The 18,874-nt window shown below is 44.2% G+C and overlaps 2 protein-coding genes and 1 non-coding gene across 3 annotated transcripts; 2 read left to right on the forward strand and 1 right to left on the reverse strand.

The window, feature by feature from the left end:
* Nucleotides 1-1,046: 1,046 nt before the first annotated feature.
* RpL12 (ribosomal protein L12) lies at nt 1,047-8,542 on the forward strand. Its single transcript, XM_084576741.1, has 5 exons — nt 1,047-1,213; nt 1,348-1,421; nt 1,517-1,697; nt 2,973-3,172; nt 8,456-8,542. The coding sequence occupies exons 1-5, from the start codon at nt 1,177-1,179 to the stop codon at nt 8,459-8,461; spliced, it is 498 nt and encodes a 165-aa protein (XP_084432867.1). The 5' UTR covers nt 1,047-1,176; the 3' UTR covers nt 8,462-8,542.
* Nucleotides 8,542-18,152, reverse strand: mRF1 (mitochondrial translation release factor 1). The gene is made up of 7 exons (XM_084576740.1): nt 17,696-18,152; nt 17,272-17,363; nt 16,239-16,422; nt 14,147-14,310; nt 10,677-10,794; nt 9,892-10,028; nt 8,542-8,779 (listed from the first exon to the last, which is right to left on the reverse strand). The coding sequence occupies exons 1-7, from the start codon at nt 18,150-18,152 to the stop codon at nt 8,579-8,581; spliced, it is 1,353 nt and encodes a 450-aa protein (XP_084432866.1). The 3' UTR covers nt 8,542-8,578.
* A 219-nt stretch (nt 18,153-18,371) lies between these two features.
* Nucleotides 18,372-18,443, forward strand: TRNAA-UGC (transfer RNA alanine (anticodon UGC)). The gene has a single exon. It is a non-coding gene; the product is annotated as a tRNA-Ala (tRNA).
* The last annotated feature ends 431 nt before the right edge of the window (nt 18,444-18,874 follow it).

An 18,874-nucleotide genomic window follows, 5' to 3' on the forward strand; every position in this document is an offset into this window, starting at 1 on the left:
CATATATTTATGTGTCCGAGCGCAAACTGTATTTTACAGGCTCAAATAGCTATCACAAGTAACTTATGATGGCCTACGCTTTTCGATAGTGTATTTAATCATTTAACGTCTGAAATTACCTGTATTTTCGGGAATCGGCGAAAAACTGCAATCGTCAACTGCGGCTAATTTTTTTGGTGAGCTATCGGCCAATTTGACAGGCTGTGCCATCTGGCGAACTGCGATGCCCGCTGCTTCCTATGGATATATTTGTTTCCTCGTAGATCTCCAGATAGCGCGGCCTGTATAATCGGCTGATCTCTGCTCGCCAATTACGTTGAACTACATTATCGAAAAATGTAGGCCACCAAACGTACGTTACCTTGTGGTCGGTATTTGAGTCTGAATTACCAGTAGTTTGCGCAGAATAACTTTTCACAACTCTGACAGATAAATACGGAATCATTCCACTATGGTCCATGACCATGCAGCGCCATTGCTGGCATGAGCATCCTTTGACTCGATTTACAGAATGTTACGCCGCTTAGAGAAAATTAGAGAAAATTTCTTGGCTACCTGAACTAAATTTAACTAGTTTTTCGCGCTGCAATTAATTACTCTTATTTGCTTTTTCCATACTCCCTAAGGCCACCCACATATGTGCGGTGACTAATTTTTTGAACGACGCTAAATTCTTACACCAGCAACACAAAAATAAATGACTATATTAGGTACGTGCCTGAAAAGTTATTACGCCGTACGTGTTATGCAAGTTCATGAACTGCGTTGTAAGTGTCCCCGCTACAGTATTTTTAGCCACCGCGTAGCTAACACGCGGCGCGAGCATCAAAGCGAGCTCTTGAAAACAAAACCATAAATAAATTTCAAAAACAAAAAGTTACCGAATAATATTATAAAAAAACTGTTTATTGCGTTTAGTTGTTTAGATTTAAAAACAATTCGGTTTTGAGTTTGAATGTATTCAGAAACTCTTGCATAATGTTTTGTCAATTTCGCCAAATTTAGCCATATAGCGATTTAGCGAAACCAACATACCGCGTTGGCAACAAATTTGCCTCCTTTTCCAAGGTGGCTACTGCCGAGTTCCTGTGGTTTTGTCGGGAATTCGCAATCCACCGTAATCTAACGTAAACTGCTGCATTTCTCTTCAGTCACTGCTATCAAAACCTTCACACAATGCCTCCGAAGTTTGATCCTACGGAGATTAAAGTCGGTGAGTGCTTCTGTCTGTGAAAATTTCTCCGCAGAAGCCCATGCCGACGGTGCCTTCGTTACCGCTTTTGCAAGATAGCGGCTTGTGTACTGATGGTGTTCCTTTCTCGAACCTTTTTTCTTGTAATTACGCAGTGTGCTTGCGAGCCGTCGGCGGTGAAGTAGGAGCTACATCTGCCTTGGCGCCTAAAATTGGTCCCCTTGGTCTGGTAGGTTTTTGGTTTCTTGGTTAAACGCGCTCGCGATGTTGACAGCCAAGTACGGCGAGATCGTGACTGACCCCTCTTCGTCCCGGCCTTTGCAGTCGCCCAAGAAAGTCGGTGACGACATCGCCAAGGCGACTCAGGACTGGAAAGGACTGAAGATCACGGTAAAGCTGATCATCCAAAACAGGCAGGCCACCATCGAAGTGGTGCCCAGCGCTGCCTCATTGATCATCAAGGCCCTCAAAGAGCCTCCACGTGACAGGAAGAAAGTCAAGAATGGTGAGGACCCGTTGTCGTACATTTTCATGGCCGTGTCACATGTGTGTAGGGTCCGAACGGCTGCTTATGCGCACTCCAAAGGTGTTCGACTGAAACGTTAACAAGCTAGCAGTGGCGCCTGGTGGAAGTAATGCTACTTAATCAACCTTCTCTGTCGATGAGCTAGATGTGTTACTTGCCTGATTTGCGGTAGTAAGTTCCTTGGGGAAAAGCAATCTTCCTTGGCATGGTACAGTAGGCTCTTCAGTGCAATCTGGAGCTGTAGTGCTGCCATGCATAAATACACAACTCTCGCATGTCGCATCACGCGCATTTCTGCTGTAATAGGAGCAATGTGTTTCCATTGCCAGCAGTTCATGCTGCAACACCGTGTACGAACTGTTGCACAACTTGATGGGGGCCAGTGCTTCTCACCTGCTTAAACAAACGGTCTTGAGCGTCCTTGCAACCAGCGTTTGGATGCAGCCAAATTCAGTGACTGATCATTTCCTGGTTCATTCAAAGTAAAAGTGTGCCATTGTCTTTAGGTTAAACATTGCAGCCATTCTTAGAATAAATAACTTTGGTGAAAAGCAGTTCCCATTTTACCTCTCAACGGGTACTTGGCCCATCCTGTGATAAAGCGAGTCTCTAAGCAATAGACAGGCCTGTTCTTGCTAAGCTGTGACGTTCATTGCTTCTGGTTTGTGGGCGGTTATTTTACCTTTTTAGCAAAACAAGTAAGCAATGTTAAAAAATCCAGGTTTCATGTTCACTGTCATCTTACCCATTTGAATATACCTCCATGCCACCAGCAGATCGCCTTGCGCAGGCATGAAGTGAGCTATTGTGTAGGTGTGGTGAGGGCAGTAGGCGGTTGGCCCAGCTCTATCATGTGCTACCATGTGCCGGTGACTGCTCCTACAGGATGAAGCAAGTGCAGAGATGTGCTGTAGCAGGCAGCATATCGGGGGACGTAGCTTCCCAGATGCCTGCATAAGGTGCTCAGCTGATTGTTGGTGACACTGAGCTTTGTCGAAGGTTGAGGTGGATGACCGTATACAGATTTTGGTCCAGCTGGTCGAGCAGTTGCAGGATGAGCATTTCTACTCCTCAGTGTCAGCAGTGAAATGCTCGGTAGCTAGCTCACTGTATTGCTGTGCAGTTTTGATCCAAGAAACATGCTGAAATACTGTGCAGGCAGTGTAACATTCAGTTTGCAACTTTTGTGCAGTTGCTACAAGTCACCTGCTAGTGCAGAGATTTCATACTGTTCTACACCGTGATTCATTTCAGTGAAGCACAGTGGGAACCTCACATTCGATGAAATCCTGACGATTGCACGGACAATGCGCGCCCGCTCCATGGCACGAAGCCTCTCTGGTACCGTAAAGGAAATCCTGGGCACGTGCCAGTCAGTTGGCTGCACCGTCGACGGCTGTCACCCTCATGACGTTATCGACAAGGTGAACAGCGGGGACGTCGAAGTGCCTGAGGTGAGTGGCTGTGGTGTGTGACGTAGAACTGCAATTGCGCCCAGGTATCTTTCTGGGTTGTGTCTGCATTCTGTTGATGCATAGCACACAGCTTTGAAAAAACTCCTCAGAGGAGTTTGGCATTGATTGTGTGTGAAGTCTCTTCCATGGGCAGGAAAGCCTCGGCAACTGCCTCACTGGGTATCTTGTGGACAGGGGAACCAAGGCAATTTTGAAGTTATGAAGTTGGCATTCAGTAGGCTTAGTAGACAGATTTCACTGGAAGTTTCGCTACGCCGCCACAGCCGCGATGCATTCTGGTCATTGTAGTTATGCTGCTGTGGCTGTGCAGGTGTCGCTACTACCACCACCTCTTTATCCGTTTGAAAGGTTTCACGGCATTTTTTGCTATTTCTTCACGGTCTGCAGTGAGCAGTTTTACCTGCTGTGTTTGGTGCAAACAGCCCAAAAAGGGTCGGTGCCGTAAGCTCCGGTGCCGCGTTGATCTGGTACCTAAGCTGGTAAAGCTGTGATACAGCACAATGCCTGACAGTGACCTCACTAAGTGCTTCTTACTGAAACCGATGCAAGCAATATATACAAGGTGCACAGACGAGTAAAAAGCACAAGTGTGAGTAAACATGAATAACACCCAAATGAGACGCACTGCCGCATAGTATTCTGCAAATTTATGTGAACCGTTTTGAAAAAATCTAAAATCTCAACTGGAGGCTCGTTTCTGGCGAAATTGCGCACAAAGCTTGAGTGGCCCTTTCTCTTTTTAGCCTACTAACTTTCACAAAGGTGCTTACCTGGTTTGGCTGTGCGTGATGAGAAAATGAAACCATCTGCGGAGACATTCAAAGTGATCCAGATAAATTCGCAGCATGCTCTAACGGTGCATTTTTGATTCCATCCTAAACGGCAATCGCAAAAATGTGCACTTGAAATGTTCACGGTAATAGTGGGAATCCTCACGTGAACTTACCCCTAGAGTACCGGAATACTCGGCGTTAAGCCTGTTTCACATGCAAGCGAAAACGCTAGCGATTTCTGCCACGGTGGCTCTAGCGGAATAGTTCCAACCCGGAAATTTTTCGCTCTTGTCGCTGCCGCTCAGTTTGCACAATCACTTGCATGTGAACCAGCCTTTAGATCGTTCGTTCTGTTCATGTTGAGATATCGGCGCCATTGCACTTAATACATAGTGCTCGCTCATTGCTCTTTTCACTGGGAAATAATGGTTATTCCTTTGAGTACTTCGGTCCACGTATCAGCAAATGTCCCTTCGCTTCACGGGATAATTTAAAAACTTTTCACAAAGTAGTATCATGGCGAAACGTCTTCTTCTTTGACAATGGCTGTACAGCTGCAATGCTTGTTTCCCGTTGATGGTGATGACTACAGCTAACGTGGCGGTGGGGCACATTCTTAATGTGCGTGCATGCACAGATTGCTTGGTGAAATCGGTTTATTTGGACAAAACTTCTGCATTCGGCAGAGTTTTTGCAGTAAAGCTAGGTAGCAGGCCATTCAAAGCACGGTCTCCAAGTTCTTCTGTGCTGTCACACTCCGCTTCAATATGTGGCCGCATCGGGTGCAATGGCATTTCGAAGACATTGACAGTGTTCCAACTAAGTGCGGACAACCCTGTACTTCCTTTTGCACTCTGTTCTGGTGCATGTCCATTGTCGATTATCGCACTTGTGTGCGTGTGACTATAATTACTTTAAACTTTGAAAGCCATGGGAAAAACAGCTTTTCTGTTTAAAACAATTTTGCAAGGTGTTTCATTACAATAGGCTTCCAAAGGTAGTGCCTGCAACTGAATGTACAGCCGTCAGCATGCTTAGTCCATGCCATGCTGTTGAGTTGACTAACACCAGTACCTTAAGCGTTAGCCTCTTTAGCAGAGGCAGTTACCGCGGTGTATGTTTGCAGGGGCTGACTATAGCTGAGGCGCCGTTTGATAGGATTGCCTTTCGCTGTCGAATGAGCACAGTCTTGATAGGCAATTCAACTTGGCGTGTTGCTGCTTGCATGTCTTTCAAATTTGGCCTCCAAGATCGAGAGGCAAGAATTTTGGCCTCAAGAAGCTGTACAAGTCTAAGCGGCGTTTTTATTTGTCATCCAGACTGTGTTTGCTCTGCCTTGTAGCTTTTCTTTCAAGTCGCATGTTTGATGCCAAACTTGAAAGGTACGCCGCGAGCAGTCGCCATGTCATGTTGGCGATATAAGTAAACTGCAGCGCGTTTTCTGGGCGCTTGGTTTGACCTCAGCCGCAAGTGAAACATGGTGGCATGTACCGATTGAGACTGCGCTCACTCCGACGACGACAGACTATACTCCGTTTCATACATAGCCTTCAGCGCAGTGAAGGCTATGCAAGTAGTCCGCAAAAAAAACAAAAACAAAAAGGAAAGAAACGTATCACTATGCGCTCGTTTTGAGGCAGAGTGATTTCTGCGGAAATGGGCTCTAAACCGAGCATACACGTTTGCATTAACTTGTTTCGGCTGCCTGGACATCTTCGCAGTGCGGATCTGATATAAAAAACCTGCTCTGAAGAGGCAGCCGGGGTCGCTGCGTTGCGCAGCGCGGAGGGCACAGCTGGCAGGGTTGTGGGGCAGGGAAAACGTGACACCAATGAAAACTACAAACAAAACATACGAATTCACCGAATCCGATCCTTTCTCCTTAAAAAAGGTACTTTTTATGAAGTTGATGGCAAATGTAAGATGTATTAAGCTTGCAGACAAAGCAACTATTATTTCCTTTTGTCAAGAGCAGGCACTATTTTTCATCGCGGATGCGGTGAGCGCAAACAAGAACTCTAGCTTTGGCAGTGTTGCACTTGATGTATGAAACGGAATATAGTCCTATCAAACTGCACCTTCAGCTATCATCAGCCACCACAACATACCTAGGCAATTGTCTTGGCTCCAGTGATCAACACTTCGCATCATAGCCTTATAGACAGAGCTCCTGTCCCCCAGATGTTTTTTATCAATGCTACAGTGCACAAGCATAAACGACTAAATGATTTGAACTTGATTAGAAGCGAAAATTTCCACATTTATCTAGAGTTTATGTTAAGAAGGGAGTTTAAAAAAAAAATGCTTGAAAGATTAGACTGTCAGTTGAAATTGACCAGAACTCTGAATTAAAGAGAACTTACTTTTTCGATGTTAAAAAATTTTTCTTTACACTGGGTACAAATGAAATTTTTGTTAGGAAGGGAAGCATGGAGCATAATAAATATTTGTTCGCAAGTAAATTTAGTGCAAGCCACAGGTGATTCAAGGGAATAATTGAAAAAAAAAAAAATGCACTGTGTGTGTGACACAGCACTTCCTTTCAGCCTTTTGAATCACCAGCGAGATAGCGCAAACTACTGTGAACCGTTAGGAAACTTGTCCGACTGCAAAAACTGCACGAGTTATTCTTATGGTTCTGCTGTGAGAACAAGCAGGCACTTCACCATCAAACCTCTTTGTTAGTGGCAAGCTTGTCAGGCCTATGGCAGACAAAATCATACTTGAAGCGTTATGGGTTTGTACGCCAAAGGTGTCAATCACTAGGAAGCCTCTCAAGAGTGTTAAAAAGCCATATTGCTCCAAAATGGTTTTATTACTGCTCCCAAAGCTGCTCCAAAATGCTCAAGCCTGCATTGAGCATATTCTATGAGGGTCTTTTTTTTGAAGGCATGTTTGCAGTGAGGCCTCATTATGTCGTACAGTAAATTCCAGATAACTTGAACCGCCGATGTAGTGCCTGCTTACACCCATGTAAGCCTATGGCAACGTACGCTACAGATCTTGTGTTGGTTATTTCGGAAAGGCTCTCAAAGTGAAGCCACATCTACGTATGACTGGCGCGGCGAGAGATTGTCAAAATAGCCCTACTTATGCCAGAGTTCCTTGCTGCAGGGTTGACTGCACACCTCTCCATGCGTTGCCGTTTGTTGTTAGTGGAGTGAAGCGTCTCGCACATGATGCAGCCGCTTCTTAGGGGACGCCACTGACACTGCATCGCACTGTGAATGCTGCTGAGGAGGCTTCCAAGATATTGGAGCAGCTGTAATTGTCACACTGTTCGCTTATCAGAAGTGTTCTTATACTGGATAATGTCGAATTTTTCTGGTTTTGTGTGTGTGTCTCAGGGTATTCTCTCCCGAAGAGGAAGCAGGAGACGCAACAGAATTTATTGCAGGCTAACAAAACAGCCATACTGTAAAATGGAACAGGTAGTGCAGCACTGCAGCTTTAACAAGATAGAGTGCGCACGCTGGTGCAATGTGCAATATCTTACTAGCGTGGAGGCTAGTACATAAGATACAATATCTGTACCACCATGGCGATTTTACTAGCACTATGCTACCCTCAATAGGCACAGGACAGTAAACACTAACTGGCGCAGCTAAGCCAGATGTGGCTCTGTAAACCGTACAAGGCTAGCATGCGAAGCACAAGGCACTAATCTAGCTTGGGGCACTGTTAGTGATGTGACTGTTGTTTTTGTAACCACTCGTGCTAGGTACTACGTGGTAGACCGCTGCTTCAAAGCCTGTTTGGATGCTGCTTGCTACGTGTGGTTCAGGAGTGGTTTGACATCCGAGCCAACAATATTTAACTGTTGGCGAAAGGCTTGTCGAACATGCTCGATGGCACTGTGTCCAAATGCACTCGCTCGCACTGGCAACATGAAGCAACAGCTTGTAGTGCTGTTGCATTGCCAACACATGATGCAATTTTAAATGGCCCTGTGAATTCTTGCTGTCAAGTTATCTCTATTAGCATGCACCCATATATGTTGCATACAAGGCTGAATAGGCCTTGTAGAGCAGCCTTGAACTATGCGGTGCACTGCAATGAAACACCACCGGCGCTGCGGTCTTGTAGATGTCGGCAATGCATCGATACTGATGCAGCACAGCATTTGACAACCGTTCTTGCTGCTGATACATCTGTGCCCAAGTTGCACAAATGTGGCCGTTGTCATTTGATGTCTTCTCCATGTGCCACATTGCTGGCTCATTTTGTTGCATTGTTGAGAACAAACACTAGCTTATTGAATAAGCTCCAGGAGCTTTCTCTTCCGTTCTAGGGAATGTCCTGAAATGGATGGCATGGCAGCAGTGATCTGTCAAAGACTAGCTAAATTTGACAACTGTGGAGTGCATCCATTTGTGGTCATAGTGGTATACGATTGCCTTCTGTGTAGTTTTCCGCACTAAATTGAATTTTGAGTCGTGTTCGAATGCCGCATTTTGTTCATGGTGCACAATGCCTTTTGTCTTTCCAGGAGTGAATGCAGCGCCAGGCTTGTACAGAGGAGCCCCTTCACAAGTTCGAGGCGGGCTAAATAAAAAAAAAAGAAAGGCCCTTAAAACAGTTGTCTCAGTTTTTATCTGCTTCTATTAATTTGTCACTTCACTGCTTGGAGAACTTCGTGGACTATTTCTTTCCTGGATTCTTGAAGCAGCCTCTGTATCACATTGTCCAGCATTTTTTCTCCTTGAAGGAACTCTGCGATGTTATGCACTGTGATAGGTATCCTATGGTCTGTGATGCGGTCCTGCGCATAGTTGTAAGTCCGTATCTTCTCAGAGCGTCCTCGTGATCCCACCTGGAGGTTTCAATGAATGGAGCAGGCTTCAGCTTGATGCTCGTAACCAAACACAGCATGCAGTAAATTCTCGCAAAGAAAAACTGACTGCAAACATTTTGTTAAGTGTAGAAGGAACTTGAGCTAGCAATTCTTTACAGTGGACAGTTGCAGATTACTTTCTACTGGCTGAAGTTTGGTGCACCAAATTCTAGGCACCCACAAATTTGGCCAGAATGTTTATGAAATTTCCCTGAACAGAACTGGCAACACAATAACCATTGGGGCTTCGTCTTGCTGATCAAGTGATGACTTATCCAATGTCATGAGAGGGGGTAAACAGTTTTGTGCTATGTTCCTGTATTTGCGGCAAGGGAGGAGCCTCATCAGCGTGATTTAGTAGCAAAATACCGACATTGAACTGAAGCTGAATTGACAAAATTGCAAAAAAAAAAATCATTTGGCAGACCCGTTCTCCTGAACTCGTACTCTTGGCAGCCAAACTTGGCTGAAGTCAACTAGCCCCAAGTTTTTCAGCACAGCATTATCTGCGCAATGGAGCGAGCAAAGGCTGTTTATTCCATAATTTAGGAACAGCGTGAATGTTGGAAGAGTACTAATGTCTTCTGTTGTAGGCTCAAAACAGCTGCAGTTAGTCTGTTTCCTCAGGAACTGTGATAGCTCATTAGGTCGAATGTTTAGGAGGCTACTACTGTATTGTAGAAAACACTTCTCAAAATGCTCCGCCGTGGTGGTGCGGTGGTAAGTACGCTCCACTGCTGTGCCCAAGGATGCGCGATCGAATCCCAGCCGCGGTAGCCACATTTCAACGGAGGCGAAAAGCAAGGAGCTCGTGTGCTGTGCGATGTCAGCGCACGTTTAAGAACCCTAGGTTGTTGAAATTTCCGGAGTCACCCGCTATGGCGTTTCACAGCCCGAGTCGCTTTGGGACGTTAAACCACAAAACCAAACCAAAAGTACTGTTCAAACATGCCAGTGTCGGACCTGGTTGGCACTGCATTAAAATTGAAACTGGATGATAGATTATCTTGCGCAGCTCGCTGCAATTAAATGGTCGGGCTGCTTTCATGGTTTCAATTGCATAGGCTATGAGGAAGTGCTGTGCACATTACCTGCAGTTTCCTCTGGGCTGACTGCTGACTGAGCTGCTTGTCGAGTTCCATCTGGTACAGCTTGGCTCTAAGGATCTTCAGTGCTATCTCTTTGTTCATTAGCTGTGAACGCTCCTGGGCCGATTCCACCATGATGCCTGTTGCAGTAGTGGGGAGAAAAAAAAAACTGTCATTGTGTTACATGATTCTCTACATTCACATGAAAAAAAAAAAAAAATATTCTAGTGTCCTCGCCACAGTTGCTTAGTCTGAGCACTTCATGAAGCATTTACAACTATGACCCAGCATAGTGGGACTGTAAGGTTAGGGCTGAAGCCGCATATGGACAATGCCCAAAGATGGGAACTGCACAAGAATGCTGAATTGGGCGAGTTGGTGCATTTGCATTTTAGGAAACGTAGCACAAAGAAGACTAGGACAAAATGAAGGATACACACACGAGCGCTCATGTGTGTATCCCTCATTTTGTACTAGTCTTCTTTGCGCTATGTTTCCTAAAATGCCCAAAGATGCTTTTGCCAATAAAATAGGTAGTGCATTATCGTGGTGTAGTCTTCACATCCTTTTCAACCACGTGCTTGCGAATATACGAAAATGCCAACAACCAAGTGTTTCACGGCTTAGCCTTGTGATGCTTAGGTTTTCTAATATGGTTAGCACCGTTTTACTTAAATCGCTCATCTAGCCGAGAGGATTATGCCTCTCAGCTGTAGTGATGATACTGGCTGTTCACATGTGAAGCCTAGCAGCTACCACGTTGCAAGCTCGAATCGCTGGTGCCTCACCAGTTGGGACGTGCTGAATCTGTACAGCAGATTCGGTCGTGTTGACGTGCTGGCCTCCTGGCCCACTGGCACGCTTTGTCTTCATGACCAGGTCCTTTGGGTTGAGGGCCACATCGACCTATTCTAGCAAAAAAGAAAAAAGTACAGAGAGCTGCAACACTAACCCTTGTCAAGCTTCCTGTTGCATTAGCCTAAGAACATGGTGCAGTTTAGAAGCCAGTGATGAAAGAGAATATCGGGACACAATTCCCCACTAGATTCTGAGGTGCCAACAAAGAACTGTGGTGTGCCTATGTAATATATTTCTGTAGCCTGAATACTACTGAACCATTAAAGAAGCCTCAGCATATTTTTATCATTTGCTAATAGGCCTGGCTGGTTGGTGCTCTATGTGTTTTTACAAGTGTGGGTGTACAGTCGGAAGTGGACCATTATGGCGGGATAAAGTTTTAACTGTTCAACTTTTTAGCCTCTTCAGTCATTCAGCTGCTTCATGATACTGCCTGAAGCAATTTCTAATGCGGCCTTGTTAAAAGGTTATTGGTGGCAACGTTAAACCAGTGGTTGAAGCGGCCTAAAAGTGATGTCCAGTTCCTAGAGGCATTCTGATTGCAACTTGTATCTGTATGCATGTGAGGCAAGTATGAATCCCATGTGATATGCTATAACAATTGCTACTTTTTATTGCCCTTTTCTCTGAGCACGTCTACTGTAAAATGCTGCTTTATTCCGAAGCTATTGAACATTACTTTAGCTTTTAGAATATTAACTTTTGCAACTACTTAGCAAGGCAGTGTCATCAGCGAATCACAGATTGCTAAAGTATTCTCGATTAACCCTTCTCCCTAGCTGTTCCCAATCCAGCTCTGAATACTTCCTCTAAGAAAGTGGTGACTAGTACAGGATAGATTGTCTTGCTGCCTGACAACCTTCCTTATTGGGATTTTACTGCTTTCTTTATAAAATACCGGTGCCAGCTAACACTGGATAGAGTAATGAACTGGCCATAATGTGATGGTCATAATTCAGTGTATTGGCTCATCTGACAGGAGAATAATGAGCACAAACAACCATAGTCTTCTCAGTAAACAGCTTGAGCTCATGCACTCTGTTGCATGTACACAGTAAGGTTAGGCCCTGGAATGATATAAAATTAAACCAGTTCTTAATACTGCTTCAGAAGGCCTTAAGCAAAGAGTTTGGTCTCAAAAATATATAATTTTATGACCTTCTGATAGAGTAAGTCTTTCAAGTTATTTGAGAAAGTACACTGCACTTTAGGATTTTCAACTTCAATGCTTTTTTTCATCCTTTTTCATGACCATGTTGAGCAGAAAGGTAGGGGAATCTTCAAATGCATTATCAGCATTTTGGGAGGTTTATCCACCTGATTTCAGCAACTATAAAAGAAATGCAATTTCCCAAAAATTTCAATTACAAATAAAATCAATACCCTAAATCAGTTTGTATTAAAAGAAAATGTTATTAATGGGTGACAATGTTACTGCATCCAGGAAGAAAAAACACGAATCTATTTCTTGCTCAAAGCATAAAATTTTAGTCCCAGCTGCATAGTAACTGTGCCTACAAACAAAATTTCATGACACTGCATCCAGTAGATTTAGAGGAAACGGTATATCAGTGGGAAAAACAATGTGTATATAGTTTGAGCTATGATGAGATGTGTATCCATTTAGAAGATTTCTAGTAAATTTCACAGCCACAGCCAATTTTTGGAAATTATTTTTGAAGTCCCACTCAACTTTTGGGCACATGAAAAGCTTTTCACTAAAACTAGAAAATAAGCACAAGCAGTGGGTATCCCATAAGTCTTCTCAATAACACAAAAATATGCAAGCTAGCTGCATTAGCATAGATGATATCACGATCGCAAATGAGGCTCCTACAATCCCTCTTGAACATGGCACACGCCGACACAAAAGAAAAAATGAACGAAACAAGACGCGACCCACCCCACCCCATCCTGCTCATATCAATTGGGAGTGTCCAATGAATGGGAGCGCCCAGCAAGCCCCGATCAGAGCTTGTAGATCATACCAGTGAGGAACCTCCACTTCAAAAAGCGATTAGCTTTAGTAAGCACTTTTTAGGTTGGATCGATGGATGGAACATAGGACCGTCCCCTTAGAAACGGGGTGGCAGCAGTCGCTTTCATGCTCATTTTTTTTCCTATATCTTGAATATTGTTTTAGATAGGTTAACTATACCATCATTCCATTTATTCAATTTTTCATTTCTACATTACTAACATTGTCACTTTTCTGCTTTTAAGCCACCAATATTCCAATCCCTTTTTGTTAGCTTCCACCACAGATTCATTCACCTGACCACAGGTATCTCTAAACTCCAGGGCCTCAGGAAGAGTGACTGCGCCTGCATCGACATCCTAATGGATACAATCACATTTGAATATAAGATGCTCAATTGTTTCTATGAATTTACTACATACTTCACATTTGTCATCTTCGTGGTTAAATTTCTTTTTGTAGCTGCATGTTTTAAGGCACCCTGATCTAGCTTCAAAAAGTAGGGCACTGCCTCTTGAGTTCCTGATCTGCATTTTCCGCTTTTGGTATAGTCCTACACTCTGTTTCTTTTCCATAGAATTTATCCAACTTTTACCTTCTGTGCTTTTCACCTGTTGTTTTATGCTTTTTATTTCTCCGTCCTTGTGACCAGCATACTTACCGGTTAGTTTCCTACTTCTTTTCCTCCAATGTGAGTCAACGCTTTTTAGGTATAGGTATTTAAATACTTTAGCTGCCCGCCTGTTACTGTCCAATTTCCTCAAGCATTACTCATATAATATTTACTCTGAGCTTCCCGTGCTTCGAAAGATGCCCAGCCCATATCTGCCTGTACCGCCTCATTTGTGATTTTGCCGTGGGTACCCAGTGCCAATCATCCGAAGGCTGATTTATTTCTAATGTCCACTGTATCTCTCTACAGCTGTTATGTCAGAAATTCTTGTTACTGCAACTCTTCCACTAATTTTATTTTCCAGGTGGTTGTGCATTTATCAACAATCCAAAAGATTCCAACCTAGACGCAATTTCGATTAAAGGTCACAGGTGCTACCACTATTCGTATACCTCAAAATTTTGGCCAATCAAAATCGCAGTTTTTTTATACATGGGCCCTATGGGAAGTTTCACAACTAGTAGTATTGAACAGCTCTAGCCCCAGTGACGTCACTGGGGAAGTCTGCATGCGAGGACGTGTCGCCCTAATCAGTAGTGGGCAATCATTAGGAGCTCCTTTTAAAAACTGTAAATTATAGGCTCCAAGCAAAGATTTTAAAACTGACCTAAATACTTGCAACAACTACCTCTACCGATTTCTTGCATTATAATATTAGCGCAAGTACCGTTTCAGTGACCTTTTAAATTGATGGTCCTGCTGGTGCTGTGTGCGAACCATTGAAAGCAACTAGTACTTGTGCATCTCACCTCACTAGGCATTGGCATCACGGCAACGGCCATGGTGCTCGTGTGTATCCGGCCCGACCTCTCGGTTGCTGGCACCCTCTGGACGCGGTGGACACCACTCTCAAACTTGAGGTACTTGCCTACGTCTTTGCCTCCAATGCTCAGTGAGGCATGCCGAATTCCACCTGAAGAAAGGAACAGGCAGGTGGGGACGGACATCTTTTCGGAGCTCAAAACAAATCGGCACTGCCATTCATAGTGATCCAAGGTACTAGCAATTATATATTTTGTTCAGCGGAAGTGCAAGAATTTGAGCTCCAAGCATGGCCTTTTATAAAGCGAACACACGCAAGAAACCTCTCCTGAAAGCATGCAGGCCACTTACTGTATGACCGTACCAGTTGTCGGACCATGTGGCAGAATTCTCATGGACAGCCCTGCTTACTATCAACAGTATTGCAAATTTCAACCACCCGGGGTTCTTTAATGTGCGATGTTGGTGCACATTAAGGAAGCCCAGGTGGTCTAAATTTCCGGAGCCCTCCACTACAGTGTCTCTCATAGCCTGTGCCGCTTTAGGACGTTAAACCCTACAAACCAAACCAAGCCAATATCGGCAGTGGTGCAAGAATGCTGACATGCAGTAGTCACCACATAATAGCCACGTGTTAAACAGCCTCCATACTTTTGACAAAGATTTCACCGACGCAGTTTTAATAGGTATCGCATTTTAATCAGCCTTTGCATTGCACCTTTTCTTTTTTGTTTCGGAAAGATTCAAAACCTATAATGGCCCGATAAGTCCAAGTATGTACCAGCTCTTAGGTTTAAGGATGCATAATGTACAGGAGAATTGTGATTAGAAAAAATCAAAATCAACTTGCCAAGCCACTGTACCATTTAGTGCCAGCACATTCCAACCAACTCTAGCAAATACATCCCCACTGAGTGATTATTTTCCCCTATGCAGTAAACTTGCAAAGCGAACAAACGCACAAGCATTACCTTAACAGTGAATAAAACATTTTTCAAACTGAAATGAGGCACACTGTGCACTTTCAAGCACATGCCCTGGCAGTGCATTCTAAAACACTTGTACAAATGCAAACTTAAGCAACAGCAGCCATCACTGAGAAAATGCGCACACCTACCACCCTTTGGCACTCAACACCCATGATGAGAAAGTACCAACCATCAGTTTTCCACAAGTTTGATAACTATAACTATCAAATAAGGGGCCAACTACACCCATCATGACGCCAACCTGCTTAATTTATCAATCCATCTTGCAGCTCATCATTATGCAAGAGGACAGGAATGCGTCCCCACGTATGAGGTGCATTTGGAAGGTAAGAATATATCACAGTCAGCTTCTACATCCCGAAAACCTGTAGAGAGATGGCAGCACTGCCACTGATCTTCTACCTCATGCTTCCCTCTTTCCTTTTTGCTGTATCAGTGCCCGGCACAGCAGCATGATTTAGAACTGTCGACACTGGTCTACCTTGTTGCCGAATGAGAAGTGGAGTTCATGGTATGCTTTCTGCATGCAGGAAGGAAACAACCGGCAGGCAAAAAAAAAAAAAAAGGGGGCTCATGCTGCTGACGAAGATGCCATGAATTGACAGAACATGGTGAAGTAGAGCATGAATTATCAAAACAAAAAAACAGATTTTGATGACCAAAAAAAAAAAAACAAAACAAAAAAAACGTGGGAGGCCACCTGTTGTGAGCGACAGTCTTTTTACGAAATATGAAATTCTTTTTGAATAGTCGTGAGGATAAAGGAAATCGCGCAGACTCCCTCCCAGGGTAGAGAATACCGTGTTTTGTAAAGCCGTAACAATGAGCTGAGCTTGGAGGAAGGAAACAACTAAAAAGAGGCTCGTTCTATTCCCAATGCATTAAAGAAAGTGTGATGGAAGTGATGTCAAAATTTAGGGTTAGCCAAGTCTGGCCATTAGGAATGGCATTGCTGTTGCTATGAAAACTCGGGCCACTAGCAACAGCATTGCTAAGGGCCCGAGGTATGTGAGTGTCGCGGAGAGAGAAAATGCGGAGGCATTAGGCTAATCTGAACAGCCATTTATAAATGAAGCCCAAGGCCACATACCCTGATCAGCAGCCTCATAGTCCAGAGGAGTGCAGTTCCAGCCTTTCCACTTGCAGTAGCGCATGTACATCTGCAGGATGTCCCCAGTGAAGAGCATCGCCTCTTGGCCCCCAACGCCAGCTGTCACCTCAAGCACCACCTCGCTCAAGTCCACGGGATCCGGAGGAACAATGTGTTCAAGAATCTGCACAAGAAACGAGTGTGTTATGAAACAGCAACTATCCATGCATGTGAAGATTTACAGCTGCAAGCTGACTCGTTATATCTTCAGTGGGCCACAAAATAGTGTTCAGGCAGGTTTTCGGAATGCTCTACTCCGAAGACGCTCGTGGAGTTTCTACAACATCTAAACTAACCAGGGAGGTAGTTGGTAAAAAAGCATCTTCTTGCTTAGCAACTATTCCTTGTAAAACACCGTGACACCAAATGGCTAAGAGATAGGTAAATGAAATGCAATTGTACTGCACAAGATGTATGCGTCAGGGACTTCAGAAGACATGTTGGTGTCAGTTATTGACAATTCGAAGACAATCATTCGAGTTTTAAGTGTATTATGAAAAAACATATCTCAGCCACTGTGCATAAAACTTATAGGTGCTGTATCAGCCCCTTATTTCACAAAATGTGTTACTCTGTACTACTCCAAGGTTTCAGTAATACATTATATGTTTGTTCTTCAACACAGGGTGATAAATTAATGAATATGTTTGCTCTTTCATCACAGGCCTCGATAAAAAACTTCATAAAAATATACAAGGCTCACAGTTGTGACAGAGATCCCTTGCACGTAAGACTTGATAAATGAGAATTCTTAGCTGATGCATTAGAAGCCTCGTTCTTCCTTCCAATGTACCCATTGAATGTCCTACACATAAGAATTAATGGAGCATGCACGAGCAGCCATTGTTTTGGCGCTCTTACTTCTTTTTGTCTCCACCAAAAATGCATACTCAATGCCTTCAGACGTTCTGGTAGGCCAGAATAGTACAGCGGCCGCAAGCTATGAATGAAGACGGAATGGCAAGCTCCTCGCCTGTTCGTAAAGGTCTTGCATTTCAGCTTCACATTTCTTCAGATCATCTAGAGCCATGCTCAGCATTTCACTGTCGCCCGTCTTGGCAAAGTCTGGAAGGAATTGAAGGAACAAGACAGGAACAAATCAGCAAAGAACACACACAAAGTTGAAGCGCTGCTCATGCAGGAATTATGGCTCCCGCGAAGTAGCACATCTGTGCAGGAAGCGGAGCAGCTAACTACACGAAATGTGCACGAGTTCAGGAAAAGTACATCATAAAAAAACGTAGAGCTACTATCCTGTCCGCATGATCAGCAAAGTAGCCCTGGCGATATGGTGTAGCAGTAAATTAAAAGAGGTAGCATAAAAGCGCTACCGTTACGCAAAGATATATCAATTCATTCAGCGAAGGGCCGGTAAAAGCCGGCAGGCAAGAGACAACCTTTCTCCAAGTCTTTGAGTCCATCAACTTCTTTTCTGAGCTCGTTGACTTTCTGAAACAACCGCACGACGCCGGACAGTCGCGCCACTTTTTCGTTGAGTTCTTTGGTCCTTTTCGCATCCAGCGAGCGTCGAAGGAGCTCTGCTTCCATGTCTTTCAGTTCTTTTGCCACAACTTGGAAGTACTTCAACAAAAGTTTCGGATCCACAGCTAGGCTGTCTTTCTCTGGCAGTGTCGCGAATGGACGCCGGTCCGGCGTCGATGCGAAGAGGTAACATGTTCGTGATAGCGAGGCTTCTATCCCTCGATGTGAAGGAATAAGACCAACACTGCTTCTGTGTAACGTTCGAGATGACTGATAGGCACTGCTGTGCAATAACTGCTTAAGCGAAATCCGTGCATGAGTGAAAATCCGCAAACTGCAAATGGTTTGTCGTCTGGTCATGGAAGCGGCCATCTTCACCAAATCACATGGTGCGATCACGTGGCCTCTGGGTTTTTGGTTGCACAAGGGCGCCAAGCTGGAAGGCTGACATAATAACAAGAACAAAGAAATGCATGTATAAAATGTGAGGAGTGTTGCGCGGCATTAATACCATAATAAACTACAAAAGCAACAAAAAATAAAACGAAAACTTATGTTTAAATAATTTTTTTAAACCGCCAACAGTGAGTTGGGGGTGTAGCTCAGTGGTAGAGCGTTCGCTTTGCATGTGAAAGGCCCCGGGTTCGATCCCCGGCACCTCCACACTTTTTTTTGCGTTTCTCCGCAAGTGTGTTTCAAAAGCTGTACATAGTTCTCTAAAATGGTTTCAGAGTGACCGCTCCCGTTTTGCATCTTCGATCCATTACCACCAGTGTTATGAAACTGAGTAGCATGACTTACGCAGTCATAACGAAATTGCATCCCATGACGAGGGAATCCTGGAAGAGCTCGAGAAGTGTGACAAGGAGGTTATAGAAAAACTTTTTTTTTTTTTTTTTAAACCTCATTGGGCAAACAAGATACGTACCTCGTAACGACGAGATTGCGTAGTAGCACGCGGCTTGCATATTTCCGACAAAGACGCACTCTCGATTTGTGCCGGTCGAAATAGTGAATTAAAATGCATTTGTTTGTCGAAATTATTTGTGGCAGGAGGGATCGATCCGCAATATAGTGGCCGGACGACAAAAGCC

This window comes from Amblyomma maculatum, chromosome 8, assembly GCF_055883805.1.
Source record: "Amblyomma maculatum isolate TAMU_Amacu chromosome 8, ASM5588380v1, whole genome shotgun sequence".
Taxonomy (NCBI): domain Eukaryota; kingdom Metazoa; phylum Arthropoda; class Arachnida; order Ixodida; family Ixodidae; genus Amblyomma; species Amblyomma maculatum.